Raw genomic sequence first — 16,106 nt, 5'->3', positions numbered from 1 at the left:
GCAAGATTATTAGAGTACAGCAGGATGTGGTTTCTTGAATGCGAAATATTAGCTTAGAACACGAAGTTTCTTTATATAATTACCAAGCTTAGTAGCTCCCTCTGGTGGATAGTCAGGAAACTGACCCTCTGAAGGAACACTCACAGTACGTCGCAGGCAACGCCCTTTGGTGGGCTCCGCTGGCTGCTCTTGTCCTCCCTCGACTGCTACCTGTACATGAAAGGAATACAGGAATGATACAATTTTCAGCTTTCAATATAAATAACTGGAAGAACAACTTATTTTTTTGTGATTCAAAAGTCTTTGCTATTATCCTAATGCACATTGCAGATATTTCACAGATATCTGAGCCACGATTTAAAACTCAGTATGCTAGAAGGGTACCTAAGGCCTGGGACATGCTGTGCATAACATCTGGGAATCCCTTTTCTAAATTATATGTTCTCTCAACTGTATTTTCTTCGTTCAAAAAAATGTACGGTGATATAATCAGTGGGGATAATGATTGTGGTTGAGGTGAAAGCAATACTCATGAATGCTCAACCACTATCAAGATTGTGCCTATAGTGAGTTTGTGTTGATATCTTCATATGATAAATTTTAGACACTGAACTCAGAATTCATTTTTTGTCTAGCTTCCATGACTGCCTTCTGATATACGAAATGTGGTTCAAGTTTACTTCTTCAACTGTGCAGTACAGAAAGCATGATATCAGATTTTCATCCTTCAGGCAGTTGAGCTGTCAAATGAGTTGCATATATAATATACTGAAAAAAGAGAAAATTATTAAGCACAGAAACTGAATTATAATAGGATGAGCTTTTGTAAAATGAGTTTAAATAAGGATTTTCAAAATCATGATCCAGAAGTAGCAGCCTGAAATTACAATATTGCTCCATAAAACACTAGGAAATCTCTAGGCCAAGCTGTCCAAGAGTTGCTGATGAGGAAGTTGTGACAGTTGCTGATGAGGAAGTTGGGTAAAAAAATTACTAAAGAACTTCAATTATTTCCTTCATTTTGGACTTTTAGCTAAGAGGTCTGTTTTCAACTGGACACAATTTTGACAGTGTCAGCATTTTAACTTATGGTTTTAGATATGCTTGTTCTCAATATATATTTAAAGTGATGGGTATGTGTAATTTCATAGTATTTATGAGGGTCAATTATTAAATTAATTTGCAGTTTGTTTATTTCCCACATCAAAAGAATGGAAAATCCAGCAAGAAATTCGAGCAGTGTAAAGCTTTTTCCAAACCATTTCTGCAAAAATGCATCAACTTCTAAATAATTAAGTGGGAAACTATCAACTGGAACTAGCTTACAATTGATAAATAATTGTCTCACCACTTGCCAATATTTCTCTAGTAACTTTAAAATGTTTCAAGCTCTAGTCAGACTTGTTATAATTGATTACAACCTGAAGTTATTTTTTTATACAAAGTGTGAATCACAATGCCAGCACTACTCTCTTCCCAGATAAAGATTTGCAAACCTTGTATGGTCTAAATCATAATTAGACAAGCGGATTTGCACTTGTGCAAAAGGATTTCCCTTCCAAAATAGCAGTATGGTGGTGGAATGGCTGAGCAATTTGGCCCCTTGGCTTCAGATCCTGTAGAATATCCAATGCTACCTGTGTAATACCAGTAAAACAGAGTCTCTCTTGACCCTTCCCGTGTGTCTTCCAATATTGCTCCGTGGTGAGGACACAAGTCCTCACTTTTGCACAAGTGAAAATCCACTTGTCTAATTCTGATTTACACCATAGAGAGACTGCAAATCTTCATCTGGGAAGAGAGTAATGCTGGCATTCTGAATCACACTGTGTATAAAAAAAATATGTGAGAAGTAATTTCCTGGAATGAAGCACGGTTGGCAAGAAAAGCAGGTAGGAAGAAAGCAGATCTCTACTGTTCTCAATTTTCTGATTCAAAAGTGGTAGGCTACATTCAATTTGCCCTCCAAGGATCTATTCAGATGCCAGGAACATTCAGATCAACCTTCCCAGAAATATGTATAACAGCTAAAAGTTTGAAGACTTTCAGTGCTACACTATCCATGGCAAACACTAATAATGTTAAATTGCAATCAAAAAGATTGTCTGGTTTAAAGAGCTGCCGATGGATACATCATGAACACCAACATATACTCTAAAGCATCTTTCTCCCTTGAAATGCTTCACACCTCTCTTACTTTTGTCTGAAAGCAACTGCATGAGGGTAGAATTGAAGTGTGAAGAGAAAGATTACCAGAAAACTCTAATATCAATCGATCTGTATTTGCTATAGTCAATAGAGCAGAGATTGGCTATAATTTTTAAAAAGAAGCATAAAAATATAAAATAATATATATAAAGATAGTCCTCACTTAGTGACCACAACTGGGACTACCGGGCATCATTAAGCAAAGTGGTTATTAAGTAAAACCACAACCATTCTTATGTTGTCACTTCAGCTTTCCTTTGCTATGCATGCTTGCAAAGATCATAAATGTGAGAACTGGTTGTAAAGTTATTAACTGCAAACGGTCAATAAATGAGACAGGTATTAAATGAGAACTACTAGTACAGCCTTTGAATCAATGCTGACTTCTGGCGATTGCCTGGCTTTGGCTTTAAGTGCATTATGACTCTTAAACTGATACTTCTTTTGAATCTTCGCTCCTGCCAAGAACCTTAGAAGTTAGTTGTTGTGCAATAGTCAACAACAACCAGATATAAACTTGTTCATTGCCAAAACAAAAATGGAGGGTATCTGGGCCTCCTTTCTGGCTCCATGGACTGGCAGTGGCATCAGCACTGGGAGGAGGGGGGTAGTTTCCTGTGCGCAACGTAGATCCTGTGTATGTGCAAATAAAGCTTTGTGTGCTTGCCTGCTGTTTGCGTGGCCTGGTTCCCAACAGTTCCTGGTTCTGGCTTCCTAATGTTAAAATGTCATGTTGTTGTTGTTGTTGTTGTTGTTGTTGTTGTTGTTGTTATTATTATTATTGCATTTTTAATCTTTATTATTATTACTATTATTACTATTATTACTATTATTACTATTATTACTATTATTACTATTATTACTATTATTACTATTATTACTATTATTACTATTATTACTATTATTACTATTATTACTATTACTACTATTATTACTATTATTATTATATCTTTGGTGAGATTCACAGCCTTTGGGGGCTGGTTGGTAGCTCAACAGCTCGAGTCCTAACCAAGGACCTAGGAACTGTTAAGGTAACGTCAGAGGATATAAGTCACTTCCGGTTTGCTCGGAGGGTGGTTTTAAGCGTTCCGAAGGCTTCAGGGAAGCCTCCGGACAGTCCCTGAAGCCTCCGGGGTGGGGGGGAAGGCTCTTTTCGCCCTCCCCAGGCTCCTATAAAGCCTCTGGAGCCTGGGGAAGGCGAAAAATAGCTTTTAAAAAGGTGAACTCAGCTGGCCAGCGCGCGCATGCACGCTGGCCAGCTGACAGAGAAGTGCCTCGCGTGCCCTGACAAATGGCTCCGCGTGCCACTTGTGGCACGCGTGCCATAGGTTCGTCATCACTGTTCTAGGACCTTGCCTGCCTTGGTTGCCATTGTTGCACATTGCTCCAAGGGCTCCAATTACAATCGGGACAACACACGAAATTCTTTTTCCACAGTTGTTCAACTTCAATTTGCATGTACCAGGACTATTATTATTATTATTATTATTATTATTATTATTATTATTATTATTATTAGTAGTAGTAGTAGTAGTAGTAGTAGTAATAGTAAGTAGTATTCATTGGTATTGAGGGACCTGATAATTAATATCTCTGTTACAATGAGATATCATGTTCTGCTTGTTTTCAGTCTTCAGTATCATGCTCATTTATCAAGTTTTTAATCTAATGGGTTCTTCCAAGTCATGAATCTCCCATCTTATTGTGTGCCCTAGATATTTCCGTTCTAAGTGTATGTAAAACCTTGTATTATTCTCTGTGGAAGGACATCTTGCTCCTCTTAGTCCAGTCTTCCAACTTGTTTATTTATTTATTTTTATAACAAACTTCTTAACTGCCCATCTCCTTCACATAGAGGCTCTGGGCAGTATACAATTTAATCAATATAATACATTAAAAACTGAATAATTTAGGATTAATTTGTTTAATGTAAAACAACATTATGAAAGTACAAAAATGAAGAGTTCCAAGATGGGGAGAGACTAAGAGTTGTTAATGCAGGTAGGTAGGTAGGTGTGTGTGTGAGGGGGGGGGAAGAGGGAGGGAGGGAGAGGGAGAGGGGAGAGAGAGAGAGAGAGAGAAAGAGAGAGAGAGAGAGAGAAAGAGAGAGAAAGAATGTTGTCCTGGGACCAACCAGCCCCATGTGACTGAGTAGACCCCTGTATCCTCCATGCAAGGCTACACAGCCAGCTTTTCATCCCTTTGAGGAAACCCCACTTTCCAAAGTGAAAACCCACTTTGTTCAGATTGTATTATCATTTCGTTCTATTATCCTATGTATTGGCCAGTCCTCCCAATCTTTTTCATCTGCAAATCTGATAACCAACCAATCAATACCATTATCCAGGTCATTAATAAAAATGTTAATTTTATTCCCAAGAAAGATCCCCAAGGAACATGCTGATCACTGCTCTCCAATTCAACCTAGAGCCATTAATGTTGACATTCTGAATATGGCTACCCAGCCAGTTATGGAACTATCTCACTGTAGTGCCAGCCAACCCTCATTTTAACAGCTTGTCAATGACAATTTATGCTAAACTTGGCAGACATTTTGCTGAATCGCATTCTCCTTATTCAATAAAATAGTTATTTTGTCGAAGGAGACAAGGCTTGTCTCATTTGACCTATTTTTGACAAAGTCATGCTGATGCTTAGCAATCATAGCATTGTCTTCAAGCTACTTTTACAAATAGCCAGTTTTATTGTTTGCTTCAATGTCTTTCTGGGTATTGATGCTCACTAATGCTTAATAACTATTTGGCGCTTCTTTCTTTCTTTTTTGAAGTCAGGGACCATATTTGCTCTTATCCAACTTTCTGTCACCTCCCAGAAGCTCCAGGATTTCTCAACGTTTACTATTGAGGATCCAAATGATCTTCAGCCAGTTTCTTCCATATTCTAGAGCAGGGGTGTCAAACTCAATTTCATTGAGGGCCGCATCAGGACTGTGGTTGACTTTGTGGGGGACGTGGCTGACTGGGGGAAGCATGATCAGCTTGACGACACTCCCTAAACTGCTGGCAGGTTTCCTCTTTGCATTGGGTAGACCAGGCCAAAGCCATGCTGGCCTGATGTTTCCTCTTCATACTGGATAGACCGTTCCAAAACAACATGAGTGGACCAACGTGAGTAAGCCAAAGTGACGTAGAACGGCCCCTTACATTTTCCAGGATGGCCCCACAGGCTGGATCCAACCACATTGCGGGCCGGATCCGGGCTGTGGGCCTTGAGTTTGACACCCCTGTTCTGTATTTCATCAGGGATGGGGACTTGGAAGATATTTGTGTGTTCCCAGCTTTTCTACCATAAATTATTTATCAAAGTTCCTGGATTGTTAGATGCTTGTTCAAGTATTTTAAGCCTAGCCTGCCAAGAAGTATAACAGCAGTGGTAAGAAAGCATGTGTAGAACAATTGGTATTACACAGAAATTTTATACAGATGCTATAATAGTCCATTGCAGCTACTGTTTCCATAAAACCGTAGCTCTTTACTTCAGTCTCAGTAACTTGTCTCCCAAAGAAAAATATCCTACTATGCTGACTCCTTGAACTCATTCTTCATCCCACTAGCTGCTCCATCAAGACCTGTCCATATTATCTCTCTGGCCTATGGTTCTTGCCTCAAGCACAATACCCAATTACCCAAAATGGTAGCCAGATGAGATTATGGCCCCTGCTTTGGGGCAAAATTAACTGCTTGTTACCTATGGCTTGGGGTAGGATTCCATGATCTTTATGGCTACATATACCCAGTAAACTTTGATAGTCCTTTCACATCAATGGTCGGTGAGCCAAACCTACAACTGTTAAGCTTCTGTTTGAAACAGTTTAGAATTGGCTTTGATAAAATATATTATTTTTACTAAATGAAATTTCCTTTAGAATTGCATAAATTGTAAAGGACATACATGTTTCCAGCTTTAATAAAATACTAATGCATTTTTCTACATTTCCAGTCAGCTGCCTAGACTACTAAAGGCATGGCAAAAATCTCTTTTTGTCTAAGAACATCAAAATGTTTTTGAAGTTAAACCTGTGTCTTTCAATGCAGCAGCCCAAACGTGCAGCATACTGTTCAGGTCTCTTTAGGCTAAAGTCTATTACTGTCTAATAAGAAAAAGAATTACAAACTAGAGAATGAAAATAATATCTACGTTCTTTTTTTAACTGCTGCCAAACTTTTTCTTCTTATTTTGTTCCCATATTATTTGACTCAAAACATAAAAAAGAATAATATCTTCAACATAAACTATGGATCATTGGTGGATTTAAAATATGAGAGTATTACAATATTTTGTTTTATAATACCATGATAATACAAAATTTCATTCAAAATGTTATGAAAAGAATACTGGTAATATCTGCTTTGCTAAAACACAAGATTTCATGGTGGCTACAAATGTCAATTTAATTTAATTTTTCAGTTATGATACTGCCCGACTCCATAATGAGTTATTCTGAATAACAGAATAATAGAGCTGGAAGGGACTTTGGAGGGCTTCTAATTCAACCCCATGCTCAGGCAGGAAACCCTATACCACTTCAGACAAATGTCTCGGCAGCTTCTAATGAAAAAGAACAATTATTCAGTGGAACAACTTGTGTCCAGAAGTTGTGAATGCTCCCACACTGGAAGTTTTAAAGAATAAATTGGACAACCATTTGTCTGAAATGGTATAGGGCAGTGGTCGGCAAGCCGCGGCTCGCGAGCCAAATGCGGCTCTTTACACATTTTAATGCGGCTCTTCAGTGTGCCGGGCGCCCGCTCCGCTCCCTCCTCTCGGGCTTCGGAGGGAAGCTTCTGCAAAAGCCGAGTGACAAGTCTCCCAGGCTGTAATTTGCCGTGCTGTACGCGCGCGCCTGTTTTCCACGGCGTGGAGCAGCGGTGAGATTCTGTGCGGCGAGCGATGATTCCGGGGGCCATCAGTGGGGGGGCAGGGTCTCCCCTCACGTTCCTCATCTTCCCGGATGGCCCCTGGAATCATCGCTCGCCACGCAGAATCTCACCGCTGCTCCACGCTGTGGAAAACAAGCGCGTGCGCACAGCTCGGAAAATTACAGCCTGGGAGACTTCTCACTCGGCTTTTGCAGAAGCTTCCCTCCGAAGCGCGGCTCCCCTCCCTCCTCTCGGGCTTCGGAGGGAAGCTTCTGCAAAAGCCGAGTGACAAGTCTCCCAGGCTGTAATTTTCCGAGCTGTGCGCACGCGCTTGTTTTCCACAGCGTGGAGCAGCGGTGAGATTCTGCGTGGCGAGCGATGATTCCAGGGGCCATCCGGGAAGATGAGGAACGCGAGGGGAGACCCTGCCCCCACACTGATGGCCCCCGGAATCATCGCTCGCCGCACAGAATCTCACCGCTGCTCCACGCTGTGGAAAACAGGCGCGCGCGTACAGCTCTGTCAGTCTCTCTCTGATTCCCTCTCTCACTCCCTCTCTCTGTTCCTCTGTCTGTCTGTCTGTCTCACTCACACACACACACTGTGGTCACCTTGTTGAGTGTTCCAATCACATTTGAAACACTCAACAACTGGCCTGCATTTATGGTATTTTGCAGCATAAATGCAGGCCAGTTGTTGAGTGTTTCAAATGTGATTGGAACACTCAACAAGGTGACCACAGTGTGTGTGTGTGTGTGTGTGTGTGTGTGTGTGTGTGTGTGTGTGAATGAGACAGACAGACAGAGAGAGGAACAGAGAGAGGGAGTGAGGGAGGGAATCAGAGAGAGACTGACACACACACACACACACACACAGACAGAGCGGGGGAGGGAGGGAGAGAAAGATAGACAGACAGAGAGAGAGACACACACAGAGTGAGTGATTAAGTGAATGAGTGAGAGACAGACACATCCACATACACAGAGTGACAGAGAGAGAGGAAGGGAGGGGAGAGAGACAGAGGGAGAGACAGACACACACACACACATACACACAGAGTGAGTGAGAGACAGACAGACCCCCCCACACACACACACAGAGTGACAGAGATGGGGGAAGGAGGAGAGAGAGACAGAGATACAGAGACAGACAGACAAATAGACACCCAGAGAAAATGACAGAGGGAGACAGAGAGGGAGGGAGGGAGAGAGAGTCAAAGAGCCAGAGAGAGAGAGAGAAAGAAAAAGAAAGAAAGTGGGAAAGAGAGATGAAATGAAAAACAACAACATACAAACCTGACTTACTCAAACTATCCAAGGAAATGCAAGGCCAATGTTCACATTAGTGGTTGTGACTTTGTCAGTCATTGTCAGGATGTAATTTTCTCTACATTGTAAGGCAAATTTTACGGAATTTAACGTTATCGAGAAATAATATCGTTCTAAAGTTTTTGTTTTATTAGTTGTGTTATTTGTATCCTCCCGACCTATGTGGATACTTGCATGCAGAATATTCTCAATAAAAACTTATTGAAACTAAAAACAGTGTACCATCCTATGTATTTTCGGTTTTAAAAATGCGGCTCTCAAAATAAATTTCAATCGTGGTTTTGGCGAGATTTGGCTCAGTTGAAAAAAAAGGTTGCCCACCACTGGTATAGGGCAAGGGTGTCAAACACAAGACCCATGGGCCGAATCCAGCCCGCGATGTGGTTGGATCTGCCCCACAGGGCCATCCTGGAAAATGTAAGGGGCCGGCCCGCGTCACTTCAGCCTGCTGTATCTGTGTCGCTTCAGTCTAACCAGTGCAAAGAGGAAACATTGGGCCAGCAGGCTTCGGTCCAGTCTAGCCAGTGTGAAGAGGAAACATCAAGCCAGCGTCACTTCAGGCCATTCTACCCAATAAAAGAGAAAACATTGGGCCAGCATGGCTTCAGCCTGGTCTACCTAGTGCGAAGTGGAAACATGCCAGCAGTTGGGGGAGTGGTGTCAAGCAGGCCATGCCCATCTAGTCTATCACACCCAATGAGTGGCATCAAGCTGGCCACACCCACTCAGTTGCCACGCCCACTCAGTCGGCCATGCCTGCACGGCCCCCTGAGGTCAACCACAGCCCTGATGTGGCCCTCAATGAAATTGAGTTTTACCCTCCTGGTATAGGGTTTCCTGCCTGAGCAGGGAGTTAGACTAGAATACCTCTAAGGTCCGTTCCATTCCGTTCTGCCGTGGTGGCACAATAGTTAGAATGCAATTCTGCACGCTACTTCTGCTGACTGCTGACTGTCAGCTGCCTGCAATTTGGCAGTTCAAATCTCACCAGCACAAGGTTGACTCACTTCCATCCTTCTGAGGTCAGTAAAATGAGGACCCAGATTGTTGGGGGCAATAGGCTGACTCTGTAAACCACTTAGAGAGGGCTGTAAAGCACTGTGAAGCGGTATATAAGTCTAAGTGGTATTGATATTGATATTCCATTCCATTTATCAAAGAAAAGTGAATAAAACCAATCAGAATTACTAGCCCCATAACAAAAAGACCAAAATAGTACCCCAAAACAGGGGGAGGGGAGCGGGTCTCAACCACCATCTTATCACTAAGCCTGAGAGAACAAACAGGTTTTTAGCAGTTTATTTAAAAAACAGATAATTATAGGAGAATATTTGTAGCTCAAGGTTGAAATGAGGGGTCTTTAGTGCTCTCTGAGCTTGGTTGTTTTCTTGCAGATGTTTTATTATCCAGGTAACTAGGTAACATTTCCATGGTGATGTACCTAGTTTGGGTAATAAAACATCTGCAAGAAAACAACCAAGCTCAGAAAGCACCAAAGTCCCCTCCATCAGATAGGTATTTAGATGTTAGTCAGGTTAATCAATGAATGTCTTCAATCCATTTGTTTAGTTATTGTTTGATATTACTCCATTGAAAAAAAGTGACAGTTTTTCACACTTATGACTAATGCAGCATCCCCATGGTGACATGATCAAAATTTGGATGCTTGGCAATTGGCATGTATTTGTGACAGTTACAGGGTCCCAGAGTCATGTGATCATCCTTTGTGACTTTCTGACAAGCAAAGTCAACGAGGAAGCCAGATTCGCTTAACAAACATATTATAACAACTGCTGTGATTCACTTTACAACCTTTGTTGTAAAATGGGGCAAAAGTTACAAAACTATCTCACTTATTTATTGTCTCATTTGGCAACAGAAATAAATTATGGTCATATGTCGAGGATTACATGTATTGATCTTCGGGGAGGTGTATTCCAGAGGGCAATAACTTTCCATGAAAAGATATAGTTCCTAGGTTCTAGAACAGTGATGGCGAACCTATGGCACGCGTGCCACAAGTGGCACACGGAGCCATTTGTCAGGGCATGCGTGAGTTCACCTTTTTCAAAGCTATTTTTCACCTTCCTCAGGCTCCAGAGGCTTTATAGGAGCCTGGGGAGGGCGAAAAGAGCCTCTCCGCCCCCCCGGAGGCCCTCCGAACGCTTCAGGGACCGTCCGGAGGCTTCCCTGATGCCTTCGGAGCGCTTAAAATGATCCTCTGAGCAACCCGGAAGTCTCTTCCGGTTTGCTCGGAGGGTGGTTTTAAGCGCTCGGAAGGCGTCAGGGAAGCCTCCGGATGGTCCCTGAAGCCTCCGGAGGGCCTCCGGGGGGGCGGGGGAGGCTCTTTTCGCCCTCCCCAGGCTCCTATACAGCCTCTGGAGCCTGGGGAGGGTGAAAAAAGCATGTAAAAATGGGGGGTTCCCGTGTTGTGCGTGCATGCGCACTGGGGGGTCGCGCGTTGCATTATGGGTGCGGCACGCCCGCACACGACCCAACTGCGCTCCCCCCACTTGTGGCACGCGAGCCAAAAAAGGTTCGCCATCGCTGTTCTAGAAGATGACTTTGTTCACTTGAGAGGACCCAGGATATGGAAAATAATGGTCCCTGAAGTAGCCAGGCCCTATGAAGGACTTTACAGGTGATACCCAGCACCTAGAATTGCATCCAGAAGCCATATGCAATCAGTGAGATTTCTATCTTCAAACTGGATGGGTGGGGTAGGGTGGCAGGCAGAAATAAAGAAGCAGATGAAGTCTGGAAACCTTTCAGGGTAATGGATGAAATGCACATACTTTAAACAAGCAAACTGGAATCTATTCAAATGTTGGTAGTCAGAAAAAACAAAGTCTCTCTTACCTCCTTTTCCTTGGTCAGCAACACAAGCTGATTGTTGGTCAGAATACAGTACTTTGTCTCCCATATTATAGTTTCTGAATCAGGGGACTGACCACAAGATAGTCTATGAGTTGCAGGTCCTTTCACATCTGTAAAAAAAAAAGCATAATTAGAACATGTCAGTTACCCACTCAGCTGCTAAATATAGATTTAGCAGAGCAAAAATATGCATGTTTATTCCCTCTGGGACATAGTCAGGACTGCATCTTATAGTATTGCTTACCATATTTATAAAAAAAATCCAACAAACAAACCCCTTCTTTATGCAATCCTACTCAAATTATCACAATTTGTTAATCTAACCAGCTTTAGCAATACTATACAGTATCTATGCCAAGAACTATGAATTGTATGTGAAATTTAACCTAAGGAGGTGCACGCCAAGCAATTTCCAAACTGGAAAAAAGTTGCTTTTTATTTAGCTCGCAATATAAAGGTATACAAAGGTAGATTAAGTCTCTCGCAAATTTTGTACATGTGATGCAATTTCTTTATACCACCATTACAAATCAATGATGTCATTGATTTAGTGCAGATATGATGGGAATCCATAACGCCCACTATAAGTATTAAGCATAGTGAACTTCAGGCTAGTCCCGTGATGGCGAACCTATGGCAAGTGCGCCAAATGTGGCACACAGAGCCCTGTCTGTGGGTCACCCCAGTCCAGCTCCAATCATGTTTCTCCATTGCGTTTCACTCTATCAATTCCAAATTCTCACGAAAGAAAAAGATCTCGCGAAGTTGGAATTGATTGAGTGAAGTTTTTCATTTGCGCTCTTCACAATGGTGGTGACAAGAGTCCCATCCTCCTCCTGAAGCCCATTACAACGTGGAGACACAATGAGACTCTATGTCAGCTCGGCTCGGCAAAAAAAACAAAACAGTTTCTTTTCCTGCAGAGCTGCCTGTGTTGGGATGCCCTGCCTTCCCACCAGCCAGTTGAGCATGAGCACTTCTGGGCTTGTCGGCCTTCGGACGTCATTCCCACCACCCAGCACCAGTTCAGGGGTTTCTTCCCCCCAACGGGGGGGGGGGGGGAAAGAGAGATGCAGAGGGAGGGAGGGAGGGAGGGAGGGAGGGAGGGAGGGAGGGAGGGAGGGAGGGAAAGAGAAATGATATTACAAAAGTTTTTCTTGTTTATTGTTGCTAGACATGTTTCAAAAGCAGGGGGCGAAATGAAGGTGCACAAAGTGCATTTATCATGTTTTTTTTTAAGAACAATTAGCTGAACTCTGCATTGCTTATCATTATTTTAGGTAGTAGAACCTCATTATTCAGGTTAAATTGCCATGTTGGCACTTTGTGATAAATAAGTAGGTTTTGAGTTGCAGTTTGGACACTCGGTCTCTAAAAGGTTCGCCATCACTGGGCTAGTCTATTCTTCTGGTCTTCTTTTTATTAAAAAGGAGATACTGCTACACTAAATGTCCAGGGAAGGAAAAATGCACGAGCCTTGGGATTGCCATGGCTTGCTCATACAGTGTGGGAAAATACAACCTCAATTGAGCTGTTGCCTACAATCTAAAATATGCTATCTTATCAGAGGCATCAGTGTAAGAATGGGACACATTTTATTTTAAGAACAGAAACTGAGACAGTAATTTGCTCAACAGAATTCATGGCAGACAATTTTCAATTACAAATGTTTAGGCATTTTACAAAGAACTCAAAGCTCTTTGCATACTGATTATTATTACAGTCAATTGATGAAGTAGATCCTGGCTGGATCTATATGATTGGGGCTGATAGAGTGTATCCACCTACAGTATGTCTATTAAATATTCTAATGACTGAGAGGATAAAATCACAGAACTGAAAAACAGTTGAAAATGCGTAGATACAAAATCCATGCTACTGCAGGAAAATGCCACAACAGCAAGAAATTCTGTAAAAAAAAGGTTACCACCTCTTCTAAACAATCTTGTTCATTGTTTTCAATGGCCATCAAACTGCTTCTCGAGTTGACTCCTCTAAAAAATACTGAAACAACAACAAAACTTTGAAAATTCCTATAAGACTTTTCAGATAGGGAATAATTTAAAGTGGAGACATTACTCATGCTCTCTCTATAAAGAAGCCTATACATTATGTATAGATAGTCTACAGAATACTGTTTCAGAATTCCAAATCTTTAAAAAAAAATCCATTGTGAGTGACTTTGAAAATATTTATGCATGGAAGAGCTAATTTTAGTGAATCATAGATTGATGGAAACATGTCTTTTGAGGAAGAACTGTCTTGGGAAGGAGTGGAAGAAAGCCAAGAATATTTGTGACAATAACAGATATTTTTTCCAAGGACATGTCTGTGGCTCTTTATGTGCAGAAGCTCAGGCAAAGGATCAAACTAAATTTTGGTATGACATCTAAATCAGTCTAAACTAGCATTTTCCAAAGTGGTCAATATCCTCAAGGACTATCCAAGGGATCGATGCTGTTGTTATTATTTGTAGTATTATTAAAGTAGTATTTATTGAATTATTTTCATATAATAAATGGATGTTGCTGAACAATCTGTACTTCATGAATGGCTCAGTGAGCTGAAGAGTTTGAGAACACTTGGCCTAAATCAAGGGTTCAAACTCGTGCCATCATGTTTTCGTCATGTGATGTATTGTGACTTCTTCCCCCTTCGCTAAATTGGGGGTAGGCCCGTGTGCCAAGAGTTTGACACCACTGGTCTAAATCAATTGAATTATGCGTTCTTTGACATTCTCAATTGATGTACAGGTAGTCCACAACTTTCAACCATTCATTTAGTGACTATTCAAAATTACAATGGTATTTTAAAAGATATTTATAACCAGTCTTCACACTTAGCTTGTCACAGCACCCCACAGTCATGTGACCAAAATTCAGGTGCTTTGCAACTGGCATATACTTAGGAGGGTTGCAGCACCCTGGGGTCATTGACAATCTTCCCAGCTGGCTTCTAACAAGCAATGTCAACAGTTATGGATTCACTTAATGACTGCGTGATTCATTTAACAACTGCAGTGATTCACTTGTGCACTTAACTATCGGGGCAAAAAAAGATCATACAATTGAGCATGACTCACTTAACCATCTTGCTTAGCAACATAAATTTTGGTTCCAATTATGGTCATAAATCAAAGACTATCTGTACCATGTTTTACATTTCATATCTAAAATATTATCTAATACTATCTCTTAATTGTAGGAAGGAAAAACCAGTAAGGCTTTGGCTCTTTATGCATTTTCTTATATTGGAGCAATACAAGAATCACCAGCCACACAAGCACCTACCACGCACAAGCCTGGCATTCTACAAGCAATTCCATCAACAGACACATCGACTTACAACCAGCCTATGAACCCGAGAATTGAAATCAACCGCACAGTCAACCAGACACAGCCATAACCCTCAACCAACCCATGAAAGCCCCCAACCAGCACTTCACTTCCCAATGACCCTCACCTGACATGACCCATCACAAGACCCTCCTTGATGCAACTCACACCTGACCCAATCACAAGACCCATCACAAGACCCTCACGTAACATGATTCTTACCTGACATGATCTCCTCATCACCAGACCTACTGACCACACGAAGCCTTTATAAGCAGAAGAACACTGACACTAATATCCCCTGAACTCTGCTGAAGATGTTACCCAACCTGGTAATGAAACATTAGGAAAACAACCCACAAGCACGGAGAATGAACCTCCACCCTCATCCTACACCTGAGCTAGATAATCACCACTATCGCAAATATTATGTCTTTCGAGTTTCAAGAGAAACTTTTTTTAGTTTTGATTGAAATTATTACTAAGAGTAAAAAAAATCAACGTATAAAATTAAGATTTTATTATTTAATTAAGCATTTATTATTAGACTTGGCATATGACATATTGTTTCCCACTTCCCTTGAGTCCTTTTGAATGGAATGACTCATTTATAATTTTTAAAAACCAAGTATCAAGCAGACAACTAATGGACTGCAAAAGAAATTCAAAACAGGAGGAAACGTATGGTTGTTATTTCTGTAAATGTATTTATAAATCTATACAGGACAATCTGTGTTTTCTATATGACTCAGAAATACTCTCATTTTCACTGACCTTGACCAAAAATACTGTGCTGTAGTAGCATCACTTGCAAATCAAACTTCACCACTAGTGGGTGGTAAATCCATGGCAAGGGAAAGGCACAAAGGAAAAGTTCAAACACACACACACACACACACAAATCATTAATGGAGTTCCATTAAGTTTAGAAAATGCATAAAGAGCCAAACCTTGCTGGTCTTTCCTTCCTATAATACTATCATTCTCCAAATGATCACAGCATCTCCCACTGAAGCATATTTACTTCTTTCACTGGTTTCTCATCACTTTCAAAGTTCTATCTTTTTTAACATTCTCATTGTTTATGGCTCTTTATATCCTATCATTTTTCATCCTTTTTCATTTCTATGACCATACCAAAATGGTCCCTAAGTCAAGTTTTAAAAACACTTGTTATACTTGCCTAGAAGGCCTTAAACTTCTTATTCATAGGCTTATTATTTTTCTTATCATTGAAATAATTTTGCTTACCTTATTTCTATCTTTCACCATTCTTTTATTTCTATATATAAAGATTGTAAGTTTTATTTATGTTGACTATAAACTCTTTGGCTGAAGAAATAATGTTCTATTTATCTTAATTTACATATTTTAAACAAGACCTTCCATGGGAATGGAGTTTAATCCCTAGATGTCCGTAGCAGTTTTAATTATATCATTCTTCTTGAAACTGCTTTAAACAACTAGAGGGCTCGGGC

General features: G+C 41.0%; 1 protein-coding gene across 3 annotated transcripts in view; it reads right to left on the bottom strand.

Annotated features, from left to right (window-relative positions):
- RASAL2 (RAS protein activator like 2) overlaps positions 1-16,106 on the bottom strand; it is a gene marked incomplete at its 5' end in the record, with an annotated part of 242,109 nt that overhangs the window by 125,769 nt on the left and 100,234 nt on the right. For all 3 annotated transcript variants that reach the window (XM_081947703.1, XM_081947702.1, XM_081947701.1), the window contains 2 exons: positions 84-210; positions 11,276-11,403. In XM_081947703.1, coding sequence (XP_081803829.1) covers positions 84-210; positions 11,276-11,403 — 255 coding nt within the window. The remainder of the gene's footprint in view (positions 1-83; positions 211-11,275; positions 11,404-16,106) is intronic.

This window comes from Natrix helvetica (genome assembly GCF_964273705.1).
Source record: "Natrix helvetica genome assembly, chromosome: 3".
Classification (NCBI taxonomy): domain Eukaryota; kingdom Metazoa; phylum Chordata; class Lepidosauria; order Squamata; family Natricidae; genus Natrix; species Natrix helvetica.
This window is presented reverse-complemented; position numbering and strand designations above follow the sequence as displayed.